At 33.8% G+C, this 14,097-nt stretch overlaps 1 protein-coding gene across 1 annotated transcript in view; it reads right to left on the bottom strand.

Annotated features, from left to right (window-relative positions):
* Positions 1-410: 410 nt before the first annotated feature.
* The window catches only part of COG6 (component of oligomeric golgi complex 6), a 75,900-nt gene continuing 62,213 nt past the window's right edge, over positions 411-14,097 (bottom strand). The window contains exons 18-19 of the mRNA XM_063102511.1: positions 11,185-11,264; positions 411-1,764 (exon numbers count right to left, since the gene is read on the bottom strand). Coding sequence (XP_062958581.1) covers positions 1,617-1,764; positions 11,185-11,264 — 228 coding nt within the window. The 3' untranslated portion in view covers positions 411-1,616. The remainder of the gene's footprint in view (positions 1,765-11,184; positions 11,265-14,097) is intronic.

Below are 14,097 nucleotides of genomic sequence, written 5' to 3' on the forward strand. Positions count from 1 at the left end.
TTCTATTAGTACATTTTCTAAAAACACATCAATGAAATATATAAAAATACTGCAATGACTGCTGCTCTAGAAATGGCTTAATATTTTATTTGAGAAAATCAAGTAAAAAGAAAATTACATCTCTTCCTAGAAAACAAAGGAATTCACTAATGGCAAGGTATTAATCCTTTTTCACAGTAAAAATAAATTATGTAAAATTTAAGTTCTTAATTTATACTTTATTTTGCATATTTTGTACATCACACATACTGACAGAAAAAGATTAAAAATACAGACTTATACCCAAAATGGATGATATATAATCACTTTTGTTCCAAAAGAATATTAGTTATAAACGACTATAAACTTCAGACAGATGAATAGGCCATGTTCTATAAATACTAATTTATGTTATATATTATATAATCTACTATAAATATTAATTTTATGTTAGTACTTCTCACAATATTTTGAACTAGTCCATTTTTTTCTTGTGCCTTAGTTTTCTTATTTATAATTTAGGGACTTACCGCTTTTTATAGATTTACCAGAAATTAAGACTTTTTGCTAGTAAGTAGTTACATCAAACACATTGAAAAAAATTTTTTTTTAAATATAGTGATTTTTGAATCTTCTTCACAGGTAAAGTTCTAAAGTCAGAGTCCAAATCAGACTTTGTGAGGGGCTATCACAAAGAGAAGACACACTGCCCATTAGCAACTCTTTCTCTGGCAGTGTTTCTTAGTGTTCAAGTAGATCAATATTTCTTCGTTCTGAACACTACATGAAATTTGTAATTGGTTGGATTTAGGATCCACACTGTGTGACAAATACCTACCTCTAAACACTAAGCTTACATGCAGCTCAGGATGCCTACATACCTAAAACTCACTGGAAGCACTGAGCTCCACCTTGAGTTCCATTCAGAGCATCCACAGACTGGAATCCACCCTACTTAAATTACTTTTTGCTCTTTTTTTCCTTTGTTGAGTGTATATTTAAAAATCACATAAAAATATGTGTAGTCAATTATGTACTCTGTGCTAAATTAAAACAGAAAGGAGATTCACTGCCATGTACACCAGCAGCACAATCCACTGTTAGTTTTCTCTCTTCTAACAACCCTTTAAGGACAGTTATTTTGGGGGCAGACCACAGGCTAAGTTCAAAAAAGCTACTAAGTACACCTACTTACATTAATAAGAAAGCAAATGAATCTTTAGGTAAAAAGACATTTATTAGGTCATATCCTCATACTAATTCTTAAATTTAGACAAAATTTTTATAGCTATTAATTTAGAACTAGTCTGATTAAAAAAACCCATAAATCTCTCATACTACTTTTTGCCATACATTTATGATCCAGAAGAGGAGAAACTTCAGAGCTGGAGAGGTGGCTTGCAAAGAATGTTGCATCTCTCTGTATAGAGTAGATAAAGAGCAATAGTAACTCAGGTCAATGTGTTACTTACTTCCATGTTATTAAGACCAAAAGAAATTACTGGGATCTACAATCTTATGATACAGAGAAAACTCTAACTATCAAATTTCAAAGTAAAGATTAACAGACTAGAAGATAAGACAAACTTCAGTGTTTTAGGCATACAACATTTTGCTAACACAATCAAATACAATAATCATGAGAGAAGTGTCTGCACTTGGTGGGGTGATCGGTGTAGAATGCTCTCTGGATCTTTGTATTCATTCACTGGATTCATCACAGCTGCATACACTTCACTATAGGCTCTGCAGACTAATTCTGTAGACTGTTTCACGATCTGCTCTCTATTGATAAACAAACAAAATATTCACTAAGAATTGTAAGAAAGCTTCATATTTGAATCAATGCATTTCACTTTCGTAATTATCACATTTATATTATTCTAAATCAATATACAACTACACAAGTTACTTGATTTTGGGATAGAACATATTTTATATATTTATATTTTAAATTCTTCTTCATTACTTTGTAGGTTCCAGAAGGCAGGGTGTTTTGTTCACTGCTGTATCTTTAGGGCTAGAACAGTGCCTGGTATATAGTGGATTGCTAAAGAACAAACGGAAACTGTGACCCATCATCAATGCATTGATTTTGCAAAAGCAACTGATAACAGATTAATCTTTAAGAAAGAGGCTTACAACTATTCAAATTTATCAACATTTTTTCTTTCAGAAAAACTTACAATAAAGTGCCCTTTCACCTGCAGCTCCTACACTAACAACCACATCTCCCAGGTTTCTCTTCATCTCTCCTTATCACTGAGCTAAAATGTGATACTTGCTTACAACAAATCGCAGCATTCTCACCAACTATACATTTCTATAAAAGCATAGAAAACAACAGTAGATATAGTTTTGCGAATGCTTTGAAAATTACCTAGCTAGAAAAATATTATTAGGTTTATTAAATCTGCATCACTTCTCTCCACGTTTTCATGGCATTTACTTCCTCCTATCCCCTGCTCCTTGTACTATTTGTATATCATTATATCTAGTCATGAGAACACTGGTACTGATTTTATAAATTTTTATGGAAACTAAATAAAGAATGCGTCCTTCAACCTTTACACGAAGACCCACTTTCCTTGTAGTGTTTCCCATTTCTGTTAATGGTATAACCAGGTCCTATCAACTCAGTTCATGTTCTAACATCTCTTCCTTGGGGTACACAAAAACTCCTATCTGGTCTTCCCGCTTCCGGTCCCTTCCATATACAATCCATCATAAGCACTGCTGTTAGATTAACCTTTCTGAAGCATATTTCTTATACCTCTCCCTTAGCCTGGTGCTTTCAAGGAGTTTCAATGGCTTCCTTTGATTTCAAAGTTGACATTCCTTCCCCCACTGTTCAAAATCCTTCTACTTTGTGTATCACTACTGTAATTCTGCAGTCCAATGAACTCCCGACTGTTCCCTCTGCCCTGGTCTTGCTAACCTCAGTTCCCTTGCTCACACTTCTCCATTTGCCTAGAATGCCTCTCTTACTACTTTTAAATGCCCTTAATGTTCAGCAAAAATGTACTCTCTCTTCCATGAAGTCTTCCCTCATCTTCGGAACTAGAAATAATTACTTCCTTTCTGGAATGTTCACTGCACTTTTTCTGTTCCTCTCTTATGGCATTTACCACTCAACTTACATTAAAGCTTCTGTATCGTCTTGATTCTTTGATCCTGACAGCTTTGTGTTAGGAAAGGAGATAGTTCATCATCACATACATATAACAACTGCAATCTAACCCAATTCAAAATGTCAAAATACAATTTAAAAAATCTTTGGAATTACAGAAATATATGATGTTCACATCTTAGTTGTCCTGCAAAACTTCAAGTAACTTGATATTGTTCACGTTCCTATGTCCCTACTTTGAATATGATGTGTGGTCAATAAGTGCTCACTGAATGCTTGAAGAAGAAAAAAATATTTTTTTAAAACTTTCAGGAAATAGGACTGGGCACAGACTTCATGAATACGACCCCAAAAGCACGGGCAACCAAAGGAAAAATAAACAAATGGGATTATATCAAACTAAAAAGCTTCTGCACAGCAAAAGAAACAATTAAAAGAGTTAAAAGACAACCAACAGAGTGGGAGAAAAATATTTGCAAAATATACATCTGACAAAGGATTAATATCCAGAATATATAAGGAACTCAAACAACTTTACAAGAAGAAAACAAGCAACCTAATTAAAAAATGGGCAAAAGAGCTAAGTAGGCATTTCTCTAAGGAAGATAAACAAATGGCCAACAGACATATGAAAAAATGCTCAACATCACTCAGCATCCGGGAAATGCAAATCAAAACCACACTGAGATACCATCTAACCCCAGTTAGGATGGCTAAAATCCAAAAGACTCTGAACGATAAATGCTGGCGAGGTTGCGGAGAAAAAGGAACTCTCATACATTGTTGGTGGGACTGCAAAATGGTGCAGCCTCTATGGAAAATGGTATGGAGGGTCCTCAAACAATTGCAGATAGATCTACCATACAACCCGGCTATCCCACTGCTGGGAATATACCCAGAGGAATGGAAATCATCAAGTCGAAGGTATACCTGTTCCCCAATGTTCATCGCAGCACTCTTTACAATAGCCAAGAGTTGGAACCAGCCCAAATGTCCATCATCAGATGAGTGGATACGGAAAATGTGGTACATCTACACAATGGAATACTACTCAGCTATAAAAACGAATGAAATACTGCCATTTGCAACAACATGGATGGACCTCGAGAGAATTATATTAAGTGAAACAAGTCAGGCACAGAAAGAGAAATACCACATGTTCTCACTTATTGGTGGGAGCTAAAAATTAATATATAAATTCACACACACACACAGAAAACCGGGGGGGGGGAAGAAGATATAACAACCACAATTACTTGAAGTTGATACGACAAGCAAACAGAAAGGACATTGTTGGGGGGGAGGGGGAGAGGGAGAAGGGAGGGAGGTTTTGGTGATGGGGAGCAATAATCAGCCACAATGTATATCGACAAAATAAAATTAAAAAATAAATAAATTTAAAAAAAATAATAAAAAAATAAATAAATAAAATAAAAGGTTATAAATACAAAAATAAAAATAAAATAAAAATAAAATAAAAAAAAAATAAAACTTTAAGGAATCCTATTCTGGGCTCATAAGCCACCATTCTTTTCCACAAGTATGGAGTTAAGTGACTATCTCAGGCCAAGCTTTTTCTTCACATAGTCAAGAGTAAGCTTATGTGACTGGCCAGACTAACATAATAGTGAGGGTGGTAATAATAATATTGTGTTAGTTGCCACACAAATCAATGCCATGAAATCACCATCAACAGAATATATTCTTTAGGCTGTTTTTCTAGGTGTTCTTCTAGCTGTTCTTTTCTGATGACAATGGCCAAATTAATATATTTGTAAGACTATCAGGAGACATATGTGCATCTGTGGTGTATAAAAGTACAAAAATAGTTCGATGGCATAAGGAGAAAAGTCCACTTATGATCTTGGATCATCAGTACTTTTTTCTGATGGGATCCAAACTCTTGGAGAATTGAAGCAGCTTGACATTGTCCCAAAATTGCTAAAGATTCCAAACTGAGAGTGGGGAGAAGGAAGAAATGCTGGGTAAATTCTCTGATCAGACCTTTCTGCTAGAAGGAATGATAGTAGAAACTGGTTTAGAAACCTACTTAACCAAATGAGGCTTCAAGACATTTTTTGATCTACTGATTAGTGATCTTTCCTATAAATAATTGAGCTTAGCAATAAATGCACCAAAATGATGTAAAAATTATTTTTTCATAAATGAAATAGATGGTATTTAAAAATTTGTTAGGTGTAATATACATTTGATACCCATTTTGCAGCAAGTCAGATACTGAATTTTAGAAATAATATTTTTAGTTCTTTACTCAAAGCAATATGACAGATTTGGGGGGGGAAAGCATTGATTACACACATCTCACACTTTAAAATTATATTCAATCTGAACGCAGTGTATATTTGATAGTATATAAGGAGTACACAGAAACAAGGCTATTCCTTCTCACAAGAAGTTTAAGGTCAGAAAAAGGTACAATAATGAATATCATAAAATTTTTTAAAATCCAGAGTAACTGGTAAATGAGGAATTATGGAAAATTCTGAAGTAGTAAAATTTAAGATTTATTTCTAAGTCCTAATGATGAAAAATTTTAAATTTACTGAAATTTAGTTGTAACTCAGGGCACATTTTTGTTTCTAAGCTAAATTAGCTTACAAATGTCTGTAACTCACAGACAGCTGACAAATCATTGTAAGTCTGCAATAGAGAAAAACATAGCAATACTGCTAAAACACAGATAATTAAATAAAACCAAGCCAATAAAAGCAAGCAAGAGTTTATAATTTATTTTAAATTTTGGTGTTTTATGTTATAGAGCTTCTTCATTCTGCTCCTCGGTTGAAGAAGCTATTGAGATAAAGAAGGGATTAAATAATGAACATAGGTAAGCTGGAGAAAGAGATAGCAAAGCTGGTGGAGAAAAAGAAGACTTTATGGCAGTGGGGAAAAAAAAGGGAAGGAAAAGGAACTTTTCCTCTTGGCCCCTCAGCTAGCTGCTAAAGCCAACGGGACAGAAATAAAATAAAAAGGGAGATTCTCTAAAGTGAATCTGAATCAAACTTGAACTGTAAAGAGAGAGAACTCTGGCTGATAGTGTGATTCCTCATTACTAGACAAACATGAGTTCACTCGCCACTACCAAAACCAGGTATAGGTGCCTACACTCACCTCCATTAAATGTTTTCTAATGAATTCTACATGGAACAGCAGAGACAAAATGGTATTGTGCAGAAATTACTGTCAGAAGACTTGGACTATAGTTGAAGCTCTGCCACTGCCACTTAATATTGTTGCCTTGAACAAGTAATTTAACTTCTAGGACTACTTTCTCCACTGTAAAACAAAGTATTGAACTAGATAATCTTTTTAAGATACTTTCAGCTTTTAAATTATACTACTCCACTAAGAGTTAAGAGCATTTTAATGAACTGCTGTTGAAAAAAAGACCTCTCTCTTACTGTGTCTGTCTACCTACCTACACACACATGCATACACATATACATACATACACACACATTATTTTGGGGAACTGGGTTCCCTAAATAATGACTTATAATAAGCATATCAGTTATTTGCATATAAATGGATGTTTCTGTAGTGCTAAAACAGTTTTACTTTCTTGCCATTTTCTATCCTCTCCTTTTTATTTACAGTAATAATTACCATGTAAATTTATCCTTTATCTTAAAAAGTATATGTACCTGTCTATCTGTCTATCTACACTGTCTGCCTCACTGTTGTCTTGGTCCAAATTATTTACTAATCACTAGTATCATATATGAAATAGAGTCTCAAATAATGATGAATCATACAGCCATAAATAATCAATGTCCAAAATGGGAAAGTTTCAGATATTCTATAACTATATCCAAAACGACCAACAAATCAACTCAGTCATGTGCTTCTGAATGCTTGGAATTTCCTTATCCACTAATCACCCAGGTGCAAGTAGAGAAAAGCAATTTTTTTCGCAGTGTGTGCTGAGCACTGGTTCCAGCATGAGCATCCACCTCAGAGTTTACTTACATACTGTATTTTAATCAATCACAGCTAAGCCCATAGCTGATGAATGGAGAGTATTTACAGAATTCTGTAGTCCTGCTTTTCACAAGACCAAAGGATATGCAAAAAAGCTGGTTAAAAGGGTAAAAACAAACTCTTTTATCTGAATATAAGCTATGATCATCAACGAAGTCAGACCATTAACTTTCTTGGTCTCTTTGCCACCATGAATCTTCATAGATATTAATTTGTTAAGTGGTGCTCAATTGGCCTTTGGACAGCTTAATAATCCTCTCAATGCAGGCATAATTTCAAATCATCAGACATGATTCATATAAAGAATAAACACATGTCAAAAATTTAGTAACTTATTAATGAAGAAACTACTAAGATCGTAAATCTGGTTCACAGAACATTTTGAGGAACTGGTCATTTATGGGCATTTGAAAAGGATGGTTAGAATAACATAGGTTAAATACAAAATGGGTTAACATCCTATGGAACATGAAAAACCACAACCTTTGGGGCGATCTCTTCTACTGGACAGAATCTACAAATTAACATGTCCACAGAGTTTAGGGTCTTTAATAAATAGTGATAGAGAATCAAACAAAGGTACATTCCTCTAAATAAATAATTCTTGATGGGCCTGTCAGCACTGCTTCAGTATGACAATGGAAGGATAGCCTATTCTCTCAGATCTCACTTGCCTAATTCCAAGTTTTGGAAAGTCTTTTTAAAAATTTCTTACATTTAAAAGGTAGCTTTCTATATCACTGTATCATATAGCAAATATAATAATCATGGAGTCAATTTACTGTTAGAAAAAAAAGGAAAAAGAATTGAGGGAGAAGATCAGCTTGTCCTACAATTTTACAGAAGGCAACATTTTTCAGTTACTTATGCATCAGAATAACATACACTGAAAAATTCAATTTGTCCAGTTACAAATGTCATTGTGCCATTATAATCTAGTATTATAAATTTCAAAAATCTTAATAAAAATTAATATATAACTAAAAAGATAAAATATGTTCATATAAATTAACTGTATTTTAAATAATTATTTAAAACACTGAACTAAATGCTTACTTCCAAAATCAGTAGGCTTGTCACTAATCAGTATTTTAGGATTTTGTTTGCCATAACAACACAACACAACTTTCATCACTACCATGAACTTAGCATTTCTAAAAATAGCTTATTTTAACATCAGGTTCTGTGATCATTAAAATTTAGCTTTATTATAGCACCACAGTTAAGAGTGCAATCAAATGTGCCACAGGAGAAAAGGTGTTAAAAATTTAAGCCTGAAAAACTAAGAAGAAAAGATAATATCCTTATGAATTATAGATTGGTTAAAATTTTAATTTCTCAGGCCAACCCCGTGGCTCACTCGGGAGGGCGTGGCGCTGGGAGCGCAGCGGGGCTGGGAGCGTCGAGGCCGCGGGTTCAGATCCTATACAGGGCTGGCCGGTGCGCTCACTGGCTGAGCGCGGTGCGGGCGACACCAAGCCAAGGGTTACGATCCCCTTACTGGACACACAAAAAATAAATAAATAAATAAATAAATAAATAAATAAAAAAGTTTAATTTCTCTTTATCACAATACGGTCATCAAAAATGTCACAATGGGTCAAGTCCACTTTCCACCCCAGGTCAGCTCTCTGTTTCTAATGAGATTAAAGCATACTTTTTATAAGGCCAAAGCACATATAATCAGATAAGTGTTATCTATCACAAATACCACTCATCTTTGAGTATCCTTTAAAAATAATAAAATAATACAATCTCAATATAGAAAGGGTTAGTAAAAATACGGTATAGTCTATTATTGAAGAGAACAGGCTCTAGAGTCAGAAATACTGGATTCAGATCTTGGCTCTGCTAATTGTTTGATCTTTGTTCAATTACTTTATGTTTTTAAGCAATGTCCTCTTCTATAAAAGAGATCCTAACTTATACACTTATTGGGAGAAGCAGATCAAGCAATGCATTAGAGGATCCCTGTGACGGAGGTGCTCAGATCAGGTGCAGGGTTTGGGTGGATGATGGTGGAGAGGGCAAGAGTAAAGCAGAGCAGCATGGAGGTTAATGTGATGATCCAGGCACAGATGAGGCTACCTTGGGCCAAGTGGCAACTGTGGGGATATTCAAAAGTGATCAGAGTCCCCTTTCACAAATTTCTTTCTAAATAAGTATTTAATAAGATGGTTCCATGGGAGTTTTGTTTGGAGTTATGTTGAGTTTACAGATTAACCTGTCCCACTGGTGAATCATCCCGTCTGTGAACACAGTATTACTCAGATCTTCTTTTAGAATTTTCAGTAAAGTTTTATAGTTTCTTCGTATAATTTTCCTTACACATTACTGTGTTTATTCGTAGGAAACAATCTTGTGAATATTATGATAAGGTCTTTTATTTTTCACTACATGTTCTAGTTAGATATTGCAGGCATATAGGAAAGGTGATAATTTTTGAATCTTAATTTTGAATCCGGCCAAGTAACAACTCTATCTTAGTTCTTGGTTTATTAATTTTGTGACTTGTTTTGTTTTTGGTACAGATATCTAAAATTAATGAGCTTTATTTGTTCTTTTCAATATTTATGACTAAACTCATTATAATGGCTAGAAGTCCCAAGGAACACAGTAGATGTGATAGTGAGTATGGATTTCTTATTCTGAACTTCAATGAAAATGTTTCTAATGTTTTGTCATTAAGTGTGATGTCTGCTGTAGATTTTCAGTCACAACACTGTCTCATGATAATCTTCTCCAACTGGTTTATGTAGTAAGCTACAGTATGATTCTTCTTTGTATCCTTTGATGATGGTGAATTCCTCTTTTAATGCAATGGCATACTTGACCTGTTATTTTTTTTAATATGTTTTACACCTTAATGGCTTCATATCTAAGATCTTCTTAAGTGTAACTTTTATCAATATAAAATGTTCCCCCTTGACCTTTCAATGATTTCCACCTTAATTTCAATTTTGTGTACTAGCATTACTACTTCTGCTTTCTTTTTGTGCCATTTTGTTTTAAATGGTCTCTTGTAAAGAGAATAAAGGTGAGCCGTGCTTTTTAAAACCTAAACTGAGACTCTTTTACGAGAAGTAGAAATTGCAAAAAACATTAAACTCATTTATTCTAACCACTCCCCTAAAATGAGAATTTCCAGACTCTGTGTCTGAAAAAAATGGTTCATCCCCTTTCCAGCCAATTCTAATTGATATTAAGTTCTTCTACAGGGTGAGCTAAAACAAAAGCTGACTCTTTGCTCTATTTGTTGCTGTAGTTTAATCCTCCATAACAAAAGAAAGTGTAACGCCTCTATCTATACCCTTTTAGACATATGAAGTTCTTTTCATACTGTACTTTTAAATATAAATTTTTTTTTACATGTTTAACTGACCCATCGGACTATAAACTGCATGAAGACAGTGTGAATATCTTTTAAACCTTAACCCCTAGAGCCTGTTACATAGTAAGCACTTCCTACACTGGTGGTTGAATGGAAAGAAAAAAAAGTATAGATAATGTTGCCTAATTTCTTACTTGTAGACAATTTCATCAATATCTTTCTTAAAATCAAGGTTAGACTATAAAATCTCTCAGTTTCTTCTAATTGTAGTATTCTAATATTTTAATGTACAGTTCTTTGCCCTGAACATAAATATACAATACTGAACAATTTTATATGTACAGAAAACTGCTTAGGTCCAAAACAGTCTATAAAATAGTTCATCTGCACTGAACAATGAATATATTATTGATCTTCCATGATATATTCAATGTCATTCTGACACGTTTATTAACAGAAGGGGATTAATTTGGTATTATGGCTATATAGCTCATATTATATTTAGAGTAATTTAAAAAATCATTTACTAATTAGAAATTTTGGAATGTCATACAGGCAAGGGATAAGTAAGGGCAAGGTCAGGTCAGATCTCTTGGGGTACTGAGGCAGAAAAAAAGGTTGAAAACTATAAATTTTCAATGGTAAATTTTCTATTCATGAAAATAAATTTTGTCCAAGAAAAGTACTTGATATTTTAAAATATGTGAATCTTTACCAACTTCTTGGAACCAAAAATACTTACTTTACAGTTGCACTTAGAAGAAAGTTCAGCTGTGGCATTAACAGGTTGTCTGGGGCCGACAGATAACGATCAAATTGAACCTAAATGAAACAGGGAAATGCAAAACATAAAGTGTATATATTTGTAAACAAACATCTCAAATATAACCATCTCTTTTTAAGGATTAAATCTTAGAAAATATCCCATATTCCAAATAACTAAATCATTGTGTTCAAATTAATATTTCTTAAACATTCTAACTAAAACATCCTAAAACTATCTTCTTTTTAATACGAGGGTGCTTCAAAAAATTCATGTAAAAACAGAATGAAAAGGTAATACAAATCTTTCCATGAACTTTCGTATTTATATTTGTATTTTGTATTTTACATTTTGTATTTGTATTATCTTTTCATTCTGTTTTTACACGAACCTTTTGAAGCACCCTTGTATAGTCAATACTAGCAATACCTGCTTTTAAAATCCTAAATCCAAACCATTTATTTCACCTCTGTCAGCAAGCTTCTGAGAATTATTAGCAAGTCAAGTCATCAGGTTTGAAGTGTACCTTACTTCCTTGCATCTACTACGTTTGTTCATTTGTTCATTAATTAATTCATTAGTTCAATTAATATTTATCCAGTACCTACCAATAGAAAGGTACTATATTAGGTAATGGAAATATGATGATGAGCAAGAGGACAGTCTCTAGCTTCACAGAGTTTATGACCTGATGAGAGAGGTATGAGGATACTTCAAAAAGTTTATGTAGAAACTGAATTAAAAGATAACATGAATCCTTCCATCAACTTTTGAAGACTCCTCCTATTAAGCAGATAATAATGTGAATACATATACTATTACAAACTATGTTAAATGATATGAAGGAAAAAAGCAAGGTATCATAAAGCACATATTGGGACCAAGTCTATGAGTTTGGGAAAAGCATCTCTGAGGAAAGGATGTTTGAAAAGAAATCTTAAAGATGAATAGACATTAAGTTGGGGTCAGGGATGGGGTTCAGGGACAGGAGACAGCATAAATAAAGCTTGCAGAGAAAAGGACAAGGGCTAGATAAGTAGAGATCACATAGGACTCATATGCTTATTTTAAGGATTTTAATTCTCATCATAAAAGCATTAAGAAATTATTGAAGTTAAATAGGGGAGTAATCTGATTTAAAGTTTAAGAAGCTAAATCTGGCTATTGCAAGGACAATAGAATGAAAGATTGTAAATGGTAACAGTCGATGTAAGAACACCAATTAGGTAGCTATGGCAGCATTTTTAGACTACAGAGACAATCAAGGTGACAGAAGTAAAAATATTTGAGAAAGTCAGTGTAAAATCATCAGGACCTGATTAATGATAGGAATGAAGGGGCTTACTCCCAGATTTTGGATCTGTATAATTTAATTCCTTATATCAACATAATGCAAAACTGTATACTTCACACACTTATTTAGTCGTGTAATAGCTGCATTCCTTACTAGATAAGGTCTATTTTCATTTCCAGTTTTTAACAATATGCCTACAAAACAGCAGAAACTTGGTTAATAATTGTTGAAATGATATACGGATAGATGTTCTTACCCCTTGAAAGAGGACCCAGATTGTGGGCAGGGGCCAGTGTTAGTTTTGAACTAGAAGTGCCTTAGAAAAACCTCCAAATGGGGGCAACAAAAAGCTGTATATAAAACCATGGATCCATACAAAATTCAACCAAGACTTTGTTTCTTTAGAGACATAATACATTCAATTTAATTGTTTTTAAATTAAGACTATGCACATAAGAATTTTTAATGGCGTTTAAAAATATTTTGTAGGTTATATTATGGACTGAATATGTGTCAGGAGAGAAGGAGAAACAGAGGGAGGAAACACACATTTATTGAGTACTAACTAATGTTACTGACATTTGTGTGTACATGTATTCATTTTTTGGAGGGGTAAATACCTTGAAGTGGAATTACTGAATAGTATAGTGAGTGTATAAATAACTTCCTAGAAAACTTATGTTTTTCATAATAAATCTAAAATTACTTCATTTTCATTTATTTTTATTTGAGCTTTTTAACATCAGATTTTCTTTGAATTTCTATAGTTTTTACTGTTACAGTTTTTGTTCGATATACAGAAGTTTTTTTTTTATTGAAGCATAATTGATTATAAATATTTTGGGGGTACACTGTTGACTTGTTATTTGCATACAATGTGATGATCAAATCATTATTATTAGCATATTATTACAAATCAGAATTATTCATTGTGCTCCTTACCCAATTTCTTCCTAACTCCTCTCACCCTCCCCCCCCCCATCACCTCTAGTAACCACAGATTTGTATTCTCCTTCTAAAAGGTCAATGTATCACTGTGGGTGGGCCTTCCTTCCTTCCTCCCTCCCTCCCTCCCTCCCTCCCTCCCTCCCTCCCTCCCTCCTTCCTTCCTCCCTCCCTCCCTCCTTCCTTCCTTCCTCCCTCCCTCCCTCCCTTCCTTCCTCCCTTCCTCCCTCCCTCCCTTCCTCCCTTCTTTCCTTCTTGCCTTCTTCCCTTCTTCCCTTCCTCCCTCCCTTCCATCCCACCCACTTACAAGTGAGGACATGTGGTATTTCTCTTTCTGTGTCTGGCTTATTTAAGTGATATATAGAAGCTATGACTGTTACTTCTATATACAGTCTCTTTTATCATGACATAATATTCCTTATTTATCCTATTTAGTGTTTTTAAACTCTATTTTGTTTAATATTAACATAGTGAGGTTTGTCTTCTTTGCATTTGTTAGGTTCTTGTGGGTCTATCCCTTTATTTTCTGTTAAATTTTAGATCTGGGAGATGATATACTGGAAAGCCCAGGCATCAAAACAAAAACTATCCTAGAGAACTATTTACAAAAGTCAAACCACTGTGAGAATAAGTATATGTGAGTATTTTAAACA

The sequence above is a fragment of the Cynocephalus volans genome, chromosome 7, assembly GCF_027409185.1.
Source record: "Cynocephalus volans isolate mCynVol1 chromosome 7, mCynVol1.pri, whole genome shotgun sequence".
In the NCBI taxonomy this organism is placed as follows: domain Eukaryota; kingdom Metazoa; phylum Chordata; class Mammalia; order Dermoptera; family Cynocephalidae; genus Cynocephalus; species Cynocephalus volans.